The sequence below is a fragment of the Hemitrygon akajei genome, chromosome 16 (assembly GCF_048418815.1).
Source record: "Hemitrygon akajei chromosome 16, sHemAka1.3, whole genome shotgun sequence".
NCBI lineage: Eukaryota > Metazoa > Chordata > Chondrichthyes > Myliobatiformes > Dasyatidae > Hemitrygon > Hemitrygon akajei.
Window position 1 is genome coordinate 33,777,456 of NC_133139.1, and position 17,770 is coordinate 33,795,225.

Here is a 17,770-nt window from a genome sequence, read left to right on the forward strand (position 1 = left end):
ACATAATTGTCATCCGTGAAAATATTCATTCTGTATCCTCCTGGCATAGATAATACTTTCATAAAAACAGTACAAAACTTACTCTGCTGCATTTTCTTATTCCCGTAGCAATTTGGCACTAACTCAGTAGTATTTAACACTGATCATTAATTTATTCAATAAATTATAGACATAAGTACTAAGAAAGGTTTTGAAATATGTATATTTATTTTGCTGGCAAGTGGCTAGTTTAATTAAATTGAAATCAAACAGAAATTTCCTTTTATGCTTAAGGGGTTTCTTGTTCAAGACCACAAATAATATTTCTACTATGATATTAAAGTCTGGTACTTCAGTGATCCGTGGAAAGATTATGGTAAGATTACAGTTTTCAGCATTAGTCATGTGCTCCTTTACAACCTTCAATAAAACTGTTGGAAGTTTGCTGACAAAATGTAATGTTCCTCAGATGTTTTAAATTTGCACATCGCTTTGTACTAGATTTATGTTACATTTTCCTTTTCAATTAATTAAATGAATTAATTCCAGCTTGAAAAGATGTTACTAAATGTTAATGGTGATCATGTGTATATTTTTTAAAAAGTTCCAACCCAATCCACATTATTTCTCTCCCTCCTCCAACTTTATGCTTGACATGATAGATGAATTTGGATTTGAAAAACGGGCTGAGCAATGGAATCACGCTGCTCCTTTCTCACACAATACCTTCTCCACGAGATGTTGTTTAAAGGCACTCTGCACATTTCTTACCGATAAATAATTTATACTGCCATATACCAGAGAGCATTAGTCAATCCCCTGTGGTATTGAATATGAGAAGTTAAGCCTAAGTGTTGTATTTGGTGGCTGTATGGTTGGGGGGGGGTAAAAAGTCATTCGCTTTAGTATGTAGATAAAATTCAGCCTTAATTTAAAATTGATTTATTTTTACTTGTAAAATAAATACTGCTGTAAATTATGTCTATGTCACAACAAAAATTGTTTGTATAAATATTCATGTAATCCAGCCAGAAAAACACAAATACAAAAATTTAGAATACTTTGGCTCAAATGCAACTCTTGATACTGGTTTTAACATCTGAGGATTACACATCAGTGGTTAGATCTTGGCTTTAAAGAGCAAATATCTTGCACATGCTGTGTTTTATGTGGTTTGCCCTCGTTATATGGTACATCTGTATCTAAATATTAAGGATATATTAGAAGATTTGAAAGGAATGAGAGGTCACTGGGTAGAGTAAGAGTACATTAAGCATTTTCGTTCTGACACCCACGTTATAATTTAATTGTGAGAATACTAGTGGGGCAGGAACTCAAGCACATAGTCTTCTCTGGTATTTCAAAGCAACACTACATGTGTTGCATTGCAAAATTCTTAGCTATCAGATGGCACATTGGGTCCTTTTAGATTCTCTGTTAGTGCTTTATTGAAGATAAGGTATCGTTCATGATCAACACTTAAAAAAGTATTTACCTGATCATTGTCACGATACAGTTCTTAAGAGCTTGCTGGATATGTATTGGCTGCTGCATTTCCAGCAATTGCTAAAAACTCTGGCTAGTTACTCAAATGGTTAGTATTTCCCAAGATCAAGAAAAGTGCACGAATGTGTGTGTCTCTGTATTACAGCAGTGACAATACTTCAGAAGTACTTAATTGGCTGTGAAGCATTTTAACCTGAGGTCATGAAGCAAACTATGAATTCATATTTTATTTCAATTTTCTCACTTGTTTTAATTTAACTTGTAGGAGGGCAAGCAGAATATTGCCTTTGATTGTTAAGAGGATTTGAGACAAGCGTAAAGGCATTTTATTGAAAGAATTTGGGACCCCAGCGAGACCACATCTGGAATATTGTGTACAGGTCTCATCTGGCTGACTAAGGAAGGATGTATTTGCAGTAGAGCAGCAGAGTAGTGTAGCAGGCGGAGCTGCTGCTCACAGCTCCAGTGACCCAAATTCAATCCACTTTCTGGTGCTGTCAGTGTAGGGTTTGCACATTCTTCTTGTGACTTTACATGTTTCCCCTGACTCTGCCAGTATCCTCCCACAATCCAAAGTTATGCTGGTTGTTAAATTAATTAAGGTACTCCCAGTGTAGTTGGGCAGAGAGAAAAAAAGTTTGAGTTGATGGGCCAGTGAGAGAGAATAGGTTACCAGAATTGTTGAAATTGATCTTAGAGCCTGGTTGATTTAATGGGCAGACTCTTTCTTTCCTTCCACCCTACCCCAGCCTGGGAACCAACCAGATGAACCTTTATTACACTCCTCTCATATTTCATAAAATATGAAATAGAAGAGGTGTAACAAGGGTTGACCAGGCTTTCCTGATGGAAGAGGTTAACAGGAGACAGATCTTATAGTGTTTGCAAAATTCTTACGCAGCTCCTTAAGCGGTGTGGGAATTATGGATTTCTTAGCTGAGGTCTCTGGAAGAAGTAGTCAAAATAAGGGGTTGGCTATTCAGGACTGAAGTAGGAAGAAAGTTCCTCACCCAGAGGATATCAGATCTTTATTCTCTATTCAAGAAGGCTGTGAAAGGGCACTGATTATATTCAAAAGAAAGAACGATGAATATTTGGAAGTCAAGGAATGGTGCAGGTAAGTGTCACTGAGGTAGAAGATTAGTCATCATTTTATAGAGTAGCAGTGCATACATAAAAGGTGGGATGGCTTCTTCATGTTTCTATTCCTTAGGTTCTCATATTCAGTCTTCTGTGAAGCTGATATGACCTTCTTTGTTATGTTGTGGATTCAGTCGAGACTACAGTTTCAACAGCTTCCATGAAACACATTTCAAAGCTTTTTAATAAATATTTTACTTTGTGTTTCTCGGCCACCTTTATTTTCATTGAAGGAATGAGTTGGGCAGAGACCAGAGTAGACCAGATGTATCCATGTTCCACTATAGCTGAGTTACAGAAGTAAATTGTTTATATTTGATCTGTCTTGATATTGTTTGTGTAATTTTAATGTTAAAGTTAATGGTAAATTTTATTATTAAAGTATATGTTACCATATACTCTCTTGAGCTTCATTTTCTTGCATTTACAAGAAAATAAAGAAGTAAAATAGAATTTTTAAAAGTTCTACACATAAACTAAGACTGTCAGAATGTGCAAAAGAAGACGAACTGCAAATAAAATTACTGCTGAGAGTATGAGTTGTAAAGAGTCCTTGAAAGTGAATCATAGGTTGTAATTCAGTTCAGAGTTGTGAGTGAAGTTATCCATGCTGGTTCAGGAGCCTCATGGTTGTAGGGTCATACCTGTTCCTGAACCTAGTGGTGTTGAAGACCCAAGACTCCAGTATCTCCTGCCTGTTGGTCTATATGATAGGAGTTTTTGATGATGGATGTTGCTTTCTTTTGACAGCTCTCCATGTAAGTGTGCTCAATGGTGGGGACAGCTTTTTCCGTCATGCTGTATCCACCACTTTCTGTAGTCATTTTTCTTTCCATACCAGGCTGTGATGTTGGGATGCTATCCATTGTGCTGTGCTGAATCTGCACAAACTTCTAACAAAATAGAGATGCTACCATGCCTTCACTGTGATGGTGCTTACATGCCGGTCCAGAACAGATGCTCTGATATAATATCACCAAGAAATTTAAAGCTCTTGACCCTCTCCACCTTTGATCCCCTAATGAGGACTGGCTCATGGACGTCCTGCTTCTTCATGCTATAGTCGATGAATGAGTATCTTGGTTTTCTTCAAACTACAGTCACTTCCTGCAAACATTCATGTAAATATGTTTTCTTGCATTGAATAAGAAATTGATTAATACTATTTCAAATTCTGGAACTTGCTTATAGAGATTAAGCTTTTCTTCATTAAAAAGAAGCCTCTTATTTATTGAGACATAGCAAGGAAACAGGCCCCTTCGGCCCAACTGGTCCATACTATTCCCATTTTAGCTAGTGAGAAGCTGTCTTGATCTTTGGGATTGAATGTTTAAAAAAAAAGGGGTGTTGGATATCTGAAATTAAAACAAAGTATTTGAAATAGTCAGCAGGTCAAGGAGCATCTGTCATTAGTAGCCCTTCATCAGACCATCATATTCCAGCTGTGACAATTTTACTGATGATCAGACAGATTTATAAGAAGCTTCATTTAAAAATACATTTATGCAGCTTCAGTATTTTTTCCTGCCTTATTTTGATATTTACAGAAAGAAGAACATTTTATCCTGGACATTTAATGCAAAGGCATGTGTAGATCAATATTAATAGAAAAGTTGGGATTTGATGGTTTATTTTAAAATTGACATTTAATCTGGTTGAGATCAAAAACGTTCCACAGGTTGCCCTCAGTTTTATTTTCTAACTGTAAACCGTAATGTTTAATTTTGTGGATCATGGTTTTGCATGGGCTGTGGGGTTTGTCAGAAGGCTCAATTACACATTAAAAATTTAAAATGCTCCAATTTCCTTCTGCTTTTACTTTCTTTGTTTGAATTGCTCAATTTTACTCGAATTGACTAAAGTAATTCAGAGGATTTTGTGAGATTTAAATAAATGTAAGTCATAATGTTAATTTATTGTCAACCTGGCTTGTCAAAGCAAATTGGCAAATGAACAGAGTAGCTGAGGGTTAACACAAGAGACTGTAGATGCTCGAATCCAGAGAAACACACATACACTGGAGGAACTCAACAGGTAAGGTAGCAGCTACAGAGGGAAATGCGCAGTCGACATCTATTTCCCTCCGTAGATGCTTCCTGACCTGGTATGAAGCTGAGAGGTCATTGTTTAACTTTGTTATCAATGATACTTAGGTTACGTCTACACTAGACTAGATAATTTTGAAAATGCCGGTTTCGCGTAAAAACGTTAAGGTGTCCACACCAAGCGTTTTTGAAAATACCTCCGTTCACATTAAAATGGGTATTTGGGCGAATCTCCTCCTACTGGACATGCGCAGGACACATCTGCAGAAAACAAGCGACATGTTTGGTGTTGAATCTCGCTGTGAAAGTGCGCATTTGTGCAGTTACAGACTAGAAAAACTTAAGGAAATTGCCAATGACGGACAGCTGTTGGCTCTCGCGCAGGAGGACTTAAAACTAAAATAAAACAAATACTGGAGCGTATGGAGGCAACCGACAGGGAGTTCACGGACAGTATTACCCAGCTGATGACGAACATTGAAAAACTGACTAACTCTGTTGCATTAATAAAACACCTTGTTAAATGTATAAAAAATGTCTGCATCAGTGTTATCTTGTATTTCCATATACAATGTTATATTAGGCTGTTACACATCTATTGTCAGAGAAGTACTTGCATAAGTAGGTAAACCACCTTCATATGAGTAAGGACAGAAAACAGGGCAAAGTGAGTATACTTATTTATTCAGTAAGTTATGGGTCAAAGTATTTGGTGAGTACATTTCTAACTCTTCTGGCTTCTGTCTTGTTGACGTCTTTTCTGAAATTGTTAGGTTGTGTGGGGGGTTGTGTTCAAGAAAGCAATGAAATGCCGCGCTGCCGCCACCATCTGTTCCGGCAAGTCATGACAGTGTTTTAAAAAAATTTCCAGTTACCCCGTCCACGCTACTCTGCCCAATTGGCGTTTTCAAATTTACACACTCTGGAGGGCGTTTTAGAAAAGCTCTGTTTTCAGGGGAGGAAAACGCCATTTCAGTGTGGACAGAGGGTCAAAACGAAGAGGAAAAAGCTTCAGTTACAAATTTATCCGGTCTAGTGTGGACGTAGCCTTAGTAGTCACACTGAAATACTTGTAAAGACCAACTGCAGAAGTATTGAGGCCATGATCACAAGACAAAGGAGCTGAAGTAGGCCATTCGGCCTATCGAGTCTGCTCCACCACTCCACCATGAGCTAAACTATTCTCCTGTCTAGTTCCAATTTCCGGCTTTTTTCCCATATTCCTTGATACCCTGACTAATTAGATACCTGTCAATCTCCTCCTTAAAAACCCTCAATGATTGGGCCTCCACAGAGCTGTATGTGGCAATGAATTCCATAAATCCACGACCCTCTGGCTAAAAAAATTTCTCCTCATCTCTGTTTTAAATGGGTACCCTCTAATTCTAAGACTGTGACCTCTTGTCCTGGACTCACCCACCAAGGGAAACAGCCTTTCCACATCTACTCTGTCCAATCCTTTCAACAGTCGAAATGTTTCTATGAGATCCCCTCTCATTCTTTTATACTCTAATGAATACAATCCAAGAGCCAACAAACGCTCCTCATATGTTAGTCCCTGCATTCTAGGAATCACCCAGCATCAGTTACAGTGGCTGGGGCACATGATAAGGATGCCTCCATGTTGGCTACCCTGCAGAGTGTTATATGGCCAGCTACATTATGGTTGACGTTCAGCTGGAGGGCCAAAGAAGCGCTATAAGGATCAGATGAAGAATGCTTTAAGGAAGTGCAAGATCAGACCCGAGGACCTGGAGGATGTTGCTGCTGACCGTAACACTTAGAAACAGCTGTGTAGGGATGGGGTTCGTATTCTGGAGATGGAAAGAACAACCAGAAGACAGCAGAAGAGAGCTAGGAGAAATGCAGCCATGGTTACCATTACTACCACCACCACCACCACTACCACATATACATGTCCCACCTGCAATAGAACTTGTGGGTCCAGGATAGGACTGTATAGTCATCAAAGATCTCACAGTTAAAGGAGTGGACGTCGTCATCAGATTCCGATGGACAACTGAAGAAAAAGAAGAGAGAGAAGAAACAAATTAAAAACCAAAATCTCTAGCTACCAGACCATTAATGGTAGAACAAAGCCATTTAACCCTTTGGATCCCAGGGAAGAATTCCATCATTACCCTTATTTATGTATACACCTTTAACCTACACTGTTCAATGCCCCTTTAATTCTTTTTGACAGTCACCTATATTAACAAGTAGTTTACATTAGACAATTAACCTGCCAGCATATCTTTAGAATGAATGAGGAAACCAATGAAGCGGTCAAAGAAATTCAATGAAGTTGCAGAGAAAATGTGCAAACTGCATCTAGACACCACGCAAGGCCAGGATTGAAGCAAGATTCCTGGTGCTGTGAGGCAGCAGCATTAACTGCTGTGAAGCTACTCATCATTTCCAGTAAAGCAAAGCATAATAATAAGGTATTCAGGATACTGGACGATGACTAGTGGCCTCCTAGGAAAAGGGGCATATTCAGACTATGCCACTGGCTTTTGCGCAATGGTTCTGAGGCGAAAGTGACCAGAATTTTAAGTTGCATTGATGGTTCTTGAACTTTATAAGTGCTTTCCAAAATAGTTTATTTGACTTGTGAAACATGCTTGTTCCTATCATGCATTCATCGATTAAACCCTTTATGTCAGAATGTCTTATCAAAAATGATTTGGAATTTGTCATTTGTAATGAAAACTAGGGCCCAGTTTCAGTACGTCGCTATTTTTGTATTGTGCATCAACACAAAATGCTAGGAATGAAAGTATAACATTATTACTAACAATGTCATGGACTTCACAGGAAGGAATCTTGGTAAAATTCAGTACTAACATAAATATAACAGAAGCTATTTAGATCAATACACTAAAAGCTATCCATTTAGCCCAGTTGTCCTGCCTTTTCCCTCGCCCATTTAAAAACTTTAAATATTTTATGCACCTTCATTTTAAATCCACTATTCCTTTCTCATGGCATTGCATATCGAGAACCAAGGTGATGATTGGTATTCAGATCCAATTGTACATGAAGCTTGATAACTGGGTTATGAATAGAGGTTAAAAAAAAGAGAGAAGTTTGGTGAACCAAAGGAATACAAGGGAGATGGGAAATGGGAATGAAGGTGAACAAGGTGAGAAAAGATAGAGATGTGTACAAAGTTTGTAAATGAGCAGTCTCAGCACAAAACATCAGCTCTTTATTCCTGTCTATAGATGCTGAGTTCCTCGAGCGTTTTGTGTGTGTAACTGTGGATTTCCAGAATCTGCAGAATCTCTTGGTTAATGAATCATTGAATGGAGTTTATAGTGAGGAAACACCAAGTTTAAATGGAAGTAGAAAGTTGCAAAGCAACACAGTTTTTGCTGTCATTTTCCAGTGTAACGCAGGCAAGCTGGAATTGCTGTTTCCATATAAACAAAAGTGAAATTTATGAATTACTTTGGATAGTATTTTAGACCAAATAAAGTAATATACCTTGCTTTTCATATACTGCCTGAAATATTGGCAGAATGACTGCTGAAGGTTTCAGCAGGAAATCAAAAGGAGTATTCATAATTTTGTTCTTCTAAAATACATTTCTATCACTGTAAAGCAGGAAATAAGTGAAATAGAACTCAACTATAGAGACAGCAAGTTTCTTAGCAATGGTACTACTTGGCATTCTGACTGTCATCCCAGTCAGAGATTGCTTCATTTTCAAAATGCATGTGTTTGGTGCAGTTTTTGCATATTTCCAGCTTCTAAATTCTCAGATAACTAGACTGTGGTGCTTAATGTTTTTACTTGCATGTTTTAATAAATTTTATTTTGTTTTCAGTGGTTTATTATAGTTTGTTAATCTGTTTGAATGAGAATCAAATCCTTACTTTCTGCACACTCCACCTCCCAAATTTTGTTGTCAATCCTTTCCTTCATCCCCTTCCTCACATAGCTTGGCGCTTTGACACTAAATGATAGTTCATTATTAATATTTTATTTTCCTTTCTCCTCCAGCTTTGGGAAATATCCTGTGGGGAACTCTTAATGTCTGTGCTCTTTGATGTTGGAATCATGTCTGTGGCCCTCGATCCTTGTGAATACTACTTATTCTGTGGAGGAAATGATGGATCCATATTTCAGGTCAACTTGTTTGCTGCGGTGAGTGGCGTATGCACTAAAGGTGATTTATTGGCAAAATGAATAATTTTTGAATGTGCATCAAATAACTGCATTAAGTATTTCCTGTAAAGAACTACTTAAAATTGCTAATGAATCTAGATGTCTGAGGTCACCATTAGAGAGGCATTTACAGAAATGCCTGGAGGTATTTGGATGATTATTCATTGAAGGTTCATGATTGCTTTAATAATAGCATTGTATTCTTTTGGCTTGCCTTTCCTGAGATGCAGGGTTGGCATCTAGTATCTCCACCAAGTAATCATTGTCAGAACCAGCATTTTACATATTTTTTGTATATTTATTTGGAGGGGTTGGGGTGAGTAATTTGTAAGTTTTGTTTCTTCATTTTGCCTTACCACGTACTTTGCAACATGCAGTATGTTTATACTTGTGGGGCATCTAAAAAAAGTAAATGGGTCATAAGTGTAAGATTCAACATCAATCTAGTAAGAAATTCAGGAAATTTCTTAATTTGGAGAGTGTTACAATATGGAACTTGATTTCACGTAGTGGTTTAAGGAAAAAAGCATTGGTTCATTTAAGATGAAGCAAGATTAACTTCAAGTTTAATTGTCATTCATCCATACATGAATACCCATGAATACAGCCAAACGAAGCAGTGTTACTCTGGAGCCAGGTGCAAAATACAGTACCAACAGTCATACTCAGCACAAGGCATATATAGCACCTATAAGATGGTAAGCACATACAAGTTATTAGTAAAATACACTCAAAAAATATAGTCCCAAGACCCCGAGTCCGAGTCCATGAATGTGGCAGCGGTCTGCAGTTGAACATGATACATCTTGCCTTTTGTCGAGCGAAAACTGGGAAGAGCTTGGACGCTGCACCACACCACTTCCGGTGGAGCGCAGTGACTCTGTCCCTCTCTCTGGGACAGCTGTAAACAGATGACACCGCAGTCTGGTCCTCTCTACGACTGAGGCCACGCAGGTCCCCTGCTGTCCACCCTTGTCATTTGCCAATAAATTAGTGAATATAGACTTGCAGCATTCCACATTAACAATGTCCAACAGGGTATTGTGATCACAGGAAAAGTGATTAAGACAATCACTCACAGCTAAACTGAACACTGCCTTTGATCAACTCCTTCAGTTTCTCCACCTATGAGCAACTTGCTGATGGGATAGACCTGCAGTACTTTAAGTTTGTAATGTTCAGCAGGGTCTTGCGATTGTAAAAAAAAAGTTTAAAAAGGACAGTAATACCTTTGGCCCTGTAAAAGCCACTGCGAAGATTGCTGCCATCTTACTAGAAGTCTGTGACACAGTTAGAAATAGAAGATTGTTATGAAATGGATAAAGTATTGTGGAAAGGATCTTGTTTGGTATATAAATTCTGGCAATTGATTATGCTGATGCCCTAACTCAGGCCAGTTATTTATATAAACTGAAACACTGCAGTCCCTTCTAACTTGAAATGTTAACATCTTGGCTTGACATTAGAATTTAAATTTCTTTTATTGTTAAATATGCAAAAGTTCTGCATTAAAGATTGCCTCTATGTTGGTAAGATTAAGAAAAGTGAATGGTTGGAAACTCTTGCTGGAAAAGTGAAGGAGGATACATTATGATTGGCCTTAGATAGGGGAGGAGGTGGAAAATCTGAATGACTTTAGTTCTTGACAATGCCCTTGCAATATTTCCAGTATTATGCATAATTGCATTTAGATACATTGACTGTATAGGTAACCATAGCAGTCATTCTGTAGCAGGCAACAAATTAAATAAGATTATGAGATGATTTGAGTTTTGCTTTGTTAGATATGCAAGGCTATTGGCCAGAAATAGGAAGAAATCAATTACTTTCCTAATAATGTGAGTCTTAGGTTATTTTCACCTGTATGAATTAGTGTGTCATTGGAAGGATGGTAACAGTGTGGAATTGTTCTTGGTTGTACACTCAAGTGTTTACATTGATTACGTGTTCACAGTCAAGAATGTTAATGCGTCCTCTTTAGTTAAACAAGTTCTTTTTTAAATATGACAGTTTTGATGTTACAATTTATTATTAATCATGCTGTTGAAATATTTAAGAGTCTCCCTTTGTATTAATTTATTTTTAATTTGGGGAGTTGTTCTTACGAAAAGAGCCCTGAATTTGGTAACAGCTTAACAGCTGGAATGAAGTACCTGATTAGGCACCGTTAAATTTAATTTTGATGTGGATGAACAGAAATAAGTACATTGTAAAAATGACACGACTGCATATATAAAGTTCTAGTAGAGCTAAATTGTTCAACTTATGAAATCAATATTATTGCAGATGACACTAAGATTATGTAATTGACAGTGAGGAAGGCTATCATGGCTTGCAGAGGGATCTGGATCAGCTGGAAAAATGGGCTGAAAAATAGCAGATGGAATTTAATGCAGACAATTGCAAGGTTTTGCACTTCGATAGGACACCAACGAAGTGAACAGCAGGGCACTGAGGAGTGTGGGTAGAACAAAGGGATCAGGGAATACAGCTCCATAATTCTTTGAAAGTGGCTCACAGATACATAGGGTCGTAAAGGACACACATTGGCCTTTATAAATCAAAGTATTGAGTACAGGATATGGGATGTTCTGTTTAAGTTGAATAAGGCATTGGTGAGCCTAATTTAGAGTATTGTGTGCAGTTTTGGTTACCTACCTACAGGAAAGATGTAAATAAATTTGAAAGAGTCCAGAGAAAATTTACAAGGATGTTGCTGGATCTGGAGGACCTGAGTTATAACGAAAGATTGAATACGTTAGGACTTTGTTCCTTAGAATACAGAAGTTGAGAAGAGACTTGATAGAGGTATACAAAATAAGGTAAATGGAACCAGGCTTTTTCCACTGATAGTGGGTGGGACTACAACCAGAGATTAAGGGTGAAAGGTGAGAAGTTTAAGGGGAGCATGAGGGGAAACATCTTCGCTCAGAGGCTTGTGAGAGTGTGGAACAAGATGCCCACACACGTGGTGCATGCAGTTCAATTTCAACATTTAAGAGAAATTTGGATGGTCACATGGTTGATATGGGGTACAGAAGGCTGTAGTTCCGGTGCAGGTCAATGGGAGTAAGCATTTTAAATGGTTTTGGTATGAATTAGATGAGCCGAAGGGCCTGTTTTTGTGCTGTACTTTTCTATGACTCTACTTCTGGTAAATATACTGTATAGAGGGAGCAATTGAAAAAAAGAGTTTGAATTAGAGACAAAAAGGATAGTGTTGTCCTTAACTCCCGAGTTCTCTCTTTTTCTACCCTCACAAATGCGAAGGAGCTTGTGAATTGAATTTATCCAGTCTGCTGCCTTTGCTATTTCTCTTTCTTCCCCTCACCACTGGGCCACTGGGTACAGCTAGACCTAGTCTGAGACCTACTTCTTATTTTCACTTGCAATGTTTTTTCTGTCCACGAAATCTAGCTTTCTTACCTTTAACTCTATTTCAACTCATTGAATTGCTGTCCGCCTACAGTATTTCCCTTACACTTACCTACATTAGTTATATTGTTAGCTGTCCTTTCTAATAAGATTCTACTCACTTAGTACTGAATGTCTTATTGGCATTAATGACAAATAAACCAGATTCCCTGTAATCACATGGATTTTCAATAGGTTGATCTGGTTTCCTCCATATACTAAAATCATACTGATAGTTAATTGGCTACTATGAATTGCCCCCACTGCTGAAGAGTCAGGGTGGGAGCTGATGGGCATGTGGATGGACAGAGAATAGGTTGCAAGATAACAAGTGGGGAAATGTGATTGATGAGACAGGCATGCATGGACCCAAACAAGCGAAAATTACTGGAATTTTGAATAATCGATGTTCATGCTATCAGGTTGTAGGCTACGTAGATGGAATGTGAGGCAGTGTGGCCTCTGCAGTGGTCATGTTGGTGTGGAAAGTAGAATTGAAGTGGCTGGCCATGGGGAGATCCTGCTTTTTCTGGCGGGTGGAGGGTAGCTGCTCAGCGAAACGGTCGTGTATAGCCGATATACAGGAGGCCACACCGGGGCACCAGATGCAGTAGATGACCCCAACAGACTCACAGGTGAAGTGTTGCCTCATCTGGAAGGACTGATTGGGGCCCTGAATGGTAGTGAGGGAGGAGGTGTAGAGTCAGGTATGGCACTTATTCTGCTTGCAAGAGTAAGTAGCAGGAGGGAGATCAGTGGGGTGGGATGAGTGGACAAGGGAATTGTGTAGAGAGCAGGCCCTGCAGAGAGTGGTGGGGAGAGACAGCTCTGCTTGGTGGTAGGATCCCATTGGAGATGGCAGAAGTTATGAAGAATTATGTGCTAGATGCAGAGGCTACTGGGGTGGTAGGCAAGGACAAGAGGAACCCTATTTCTGGTGGGGTGAAGGCAGACATGTGCAAAATGGAAGAGATGTGGGTGAGGACAGTGTTGATAGTGGAGGAAGAAAAGCCCCTTTCTTTGAAGAAGGAGGGCATCTCATTTGTTCTGGAATAAAAAGCGTCATCCTGAGAGCAGATGCGGCAAAGATAAGGAACTGAGAGAAGGGGATGGCATTTTTACAAGTGACAGGGTGGGAAGAGATATAGTGCAGGTAGTTGTGAGAATCAGAGGGTTTGTAAAAGATATTAATAGATAAACTGTCTCCAGAGATAGAGGCAACAAAATTGAGAAAGGGGAGGGAGTTGTCAGAATAGGACCAGGTAAATTTGAGGGCAGGAAGTTGGAGGCACAGTTAATGAAGTCGATGAGCTCAGCGTGGGTGAAGAGAGCCTTCTGGATGCAGTTGTCAATGTAGTGGAGGAAAATTTGTGGTGTGATACTGGTGTAGACTGTTTCACATAGCCAACAAAGCAGGCACATCTGGGACCCATGCGAGTGCCCATGACTACACCTTTAGTTTAGAGGAAGTGGGAGGAGCCAAAGGGGAAATTATTGAGAGTGAGGACTGGTTCTGCGAGGCAGAGGAGAATGGTGGTGGAAAAGGACACCCATGTCTCCTTAAAGCAGCACTCTAGCTTTTCCATTTAAACACTCTTCTGTTTACCTCCCCATTAAAGTGGGAATAGCTGTATGTTTTCCTGCATTTTACTCCATTTGTCATATTTTTTGGCTACTCAGTCAATTTTTTGCAGATGCTTTGTCTTCTCATAACTTAAATTCCTGCCTATTTTTTTTTGCAAACTTGGGCACAATAAATGTCTTTCCATTGTCTCAGTCATTCATGAAAATTTAAATATTTGGGGGCTCAGCACTGATCCTTGTGACACATCACTTATTACAGTGCACTAACCTGAAAATTACCTTATTTTTCCCAACTTCATTTTCTGTTGGTTAGTCAATCCTCTAAATGTTGTAATATATTACTTCTAACATCATGAACTCTTGTTAAGCAACCTTTTATGTGTCTTTCTTTCTTTTTCTTTTTAAATCTTTTTATTAATTTTTAAGCAAACATAAATGAAACATGAATACAAAGTGTTTGAGAGTACATAGTTAATAGTTTAAGTAGACATTCAAATATATAATAATCAATATATATAGCCTCCCAAACTCATAGTATTTATGAACAAAAGAAATAAAAAGAAAAAAAAACTCCAAAAAAAGAGAAGAAAAAAAAACACTAACTAACATGGGCATATACAGTAGTGCCAATAACTCTGAACCTCCATCCAAATAATTAAGGATAATAAAAGTGAGGTTTAGGAAAAGACAATTTAACTCATATGAAAATATTGAATACATGGTCTCCAAGTTTCTTCAAATTTAACTGAAGGATCAAAAACAACACTTCTAATTTTTTCTAAGCTCAAACAAGAGATAGTTTGAGAAAACCACTGAAATATAGTTGGAGGATTAATTTCTTTCCAGTTCAATAAAATAGATCTTCTAGCCATTAATGTAACAAATGCAATCATTCGTCGAGATGAAGAGGATAAACGACTATTATCCACCATTGGTAAACCAAAAATTGCAGTAATAGGATGCGGTTGGAAATTGATATTCAGTACTCTTGAAATAATACCGAAAATATCTTTCCAGTAATTTTGCAAACAAGGGCAAGACCAAAACATATGGGTCAATGAAACAACATCAGAATGACATCTGTCACAGGTTGGATTAACATGAGAATAAAATCGAGCAAGTTTATCCTTAGACATATGAGCTCTATGTACAACCTTAAATTGTATTAGGGCATGTTTATTACAAATAGAGGACGAATTGACTAATAGTAAAATTTTCTCCCACTGCTCAGTGGATATAAGACAATGAAGTTCTTCTTCCCATTCCTTCTTAATTTTTTCTGATACTTCTGGCTGTATTTTCATGATCATATTATAAATGACAGCTACTAAACCCTTTTGACAAGGATTCAGAGCTAAAATTCTTTCCGTAATGTCCAATGGACATAGTTTCGGAAAAGACTGTAACTCATTATACAAAAAATTTCTAATTTACAAATATCTAAAAAAAATGGGTTTTAGGTAAATTACCGTAGATTCCGGACTACAGAGCGCACCTGATTAAAAGCCGCTGGCTCTAATTTTAGAAAGAAAATCAATTTTTTACTTGTACAGGCCGCACCGGATTTTAGGCCGCACCGGATTTTCGGCCGCAGGTGTCCCACGTTGTAATATGAGATATTTACACAGAAAGATATTACACGTGAGGATTTTTTAACTTTTAATTAAATCCATATGGTAACATAAACAAATACATATTGCAAATGCTTTTTTTCGAACCATGCCTGTAACGTGGCTACTTTTAAATATATGTTGCATATACTTCTTTACTGAACAACATTCCAATATCTCCTAACGACTGGTAAAAAATATATATACTGCAGCCTACCAGGAAAAGTTATTGATCGCCTTTAACTTAAAAGCAGTGTTTTCGCTCCGCCGCTCCCCCCCGCCGTCCCGTTTATCGCAAACCGGTATCCCACAAGACGCGGCGAAACCAGGTGTGACGTCATAGCATCCCGCGATGTAGTACAGAAAACAAATATAGTTAAAACAGTTCTAACTTTAACTAACAAATGAATTACTAAGCGAAAATATTATAAACTAAATAACTGCCATAAAGGCAGCACAATGCTTTTCTTCGAGTGTTTTCCATGTTGATGAGGGTGAGTACAAATGACTGATTTACAATAATTTAATTGTGAAAGTGCGCTTGATTTATCGTACAATTTCATTGGACCTCTGTGAACTACTCATCAATTTTATTGGTCTACTGTTACGAGGCAAAATGTTTTTGGCGGCATGAAAAAAAATAATGCATTAGCCGCTTCGTATTAAAGGCCGCAGAGTTCAAAGCTGTTCAAAATGTGGGAAAAAAGTAGCGGCTTAAAATCCGGAATCTACGGTATATTTATTAGATAGCTGTTCAAAGGACATAAAGCTATCATCCAAAAACAAATCACGAAAACATGTTATACCTTTTGTTTTCCATAAAAGAAAAGCTTGATCCATAAAAGAGGGCCGAAAAAAATAGTTAGATATTATGGGGCATGATAAAATAAACTTATACAAACCAAAACATTTACGAAATGGAAACCAAATTCGCAATGTATATTTGACTACAGGATTAGTTTTTTGTTTATTCAATTTAGATAAAGAAAAAGGAAGTGAAAATCCTAAAATTGAAAACAATGAAAAGTCTTGTACAGATTTACGTTCCAAATTTACTCATTGTGGGCAAGCAGCTGTAGTCGATTCTTGTGTCCAAAATATTAAATATCGTATATTAACTGCCCAATAGTAAAATCTCAAGTTTGGCAAAGCCAAACCGCCCTCCTTCTTAGGCTTCTGTAAAATTTTTTTGCCGAGTCTAGGATTTTTATTCTGCCACAGATAAGAAGATATTTTGGAGTCAATAATATCAAAAAAAGATTTAGGAATAAAAATTGGTAATGCTTGAAATAAATATAAGAATTTGGGTAATACCATCATCTTAATAGCATTAATTCGACCAACCAATGATAAAGATAGTGGAGACCACCTGGTAGCAAGTTGCTTAATTTGGTCAATTAAGGGTAAAAAATTAGCTTTAAATAAATCTATGTTTTTTAGTAATTTTAATACCTAAATAAGTAAAATAATCTGTAACAACTTTAAATGGTAAATGTTTATAAATTGGAACTTGCATATTTAATAGAAATAATTCGCTCTTATTAAAATTCAATTTATAACCAGAAAAGTTACTAAACTGAGCAAGCAAGGACGAAATAGCAGGAATAGATCTCTCAGGGTCAGATATGTATAGTAACAAATCATCAGCATATAATGATAACTTATACGTCCCCTCCCCACGAGTAATACCCAAAATATTAGGTGATTCACGAATGGCTATAGCCAAAGGTTCCAAAGCAATGTCAAATAGTAAAGGACTTAAAGGACAACCTTGCCTTGTACCACGGAATAACTGAAAAAAAGGAGATCTTTGATTATTGGTAAAAACCGAAGCCAAGGGTTTATAGTATATTAATTTAATCCATGATATAAATTTTGAACTAAAATTAAAATGCTGCAATGTATTAAATAAATATGGCCATTCAACTCTATCAAATGCTTTTTCAGCATCTAAAAAAATGACACATTCTGGTATTTTGGGTGAAGGAGTATAAATAATATTAATTAATTTTCTAATGTTAAAAGATGAATAGCAATTTTTAATAAATCCAGTCTGATCTTCAGAAATGATTCGAGGTAATATATTTTCTAATCTAGTAGCCAAAATTTTACTAAAAATCTTTAAATCCTTATTCAGCAAGGACATAGGCCGATAGGATGCACATTCAATAGGGTCTTTATCTTTTTTAAGAATTAAAGAAATAGAGGCTTCATAAAAAGATTGTGGCAATTTGCCTATAATTAACGTATCTTTAAAAATTTTACAAAGCCAAGGAGAAAGTATAGAGGAAAAGGATTTTAAAAATTCTGCAGTATAAC

The 17,770-nt window shown here is 37.4% G+C and overlaps 1 protein-coding gene across 1 annotated transcript in view; it reads left to right on the plus strand.

Annotated features, from left to right (window-relative positions):
* The window catches only part of wdr18 (WD repeat domain 18), a 241,671-nt gene that overhangs the window by 108,508 nt on the left and 115,393 nt on the right, over positions 1-17,770 (plus strand). The window contains exon 5 of the mRNA XM_073068667.1: positions 8,679-8,822. Within this exon, the coding sequence (XP_072924768.1) occupies positions 8,679-8,822 (144 nt within the window). The remainder of the gene's footprint in view (positions 1-8,678; positions 8,823-17,770) is intronic.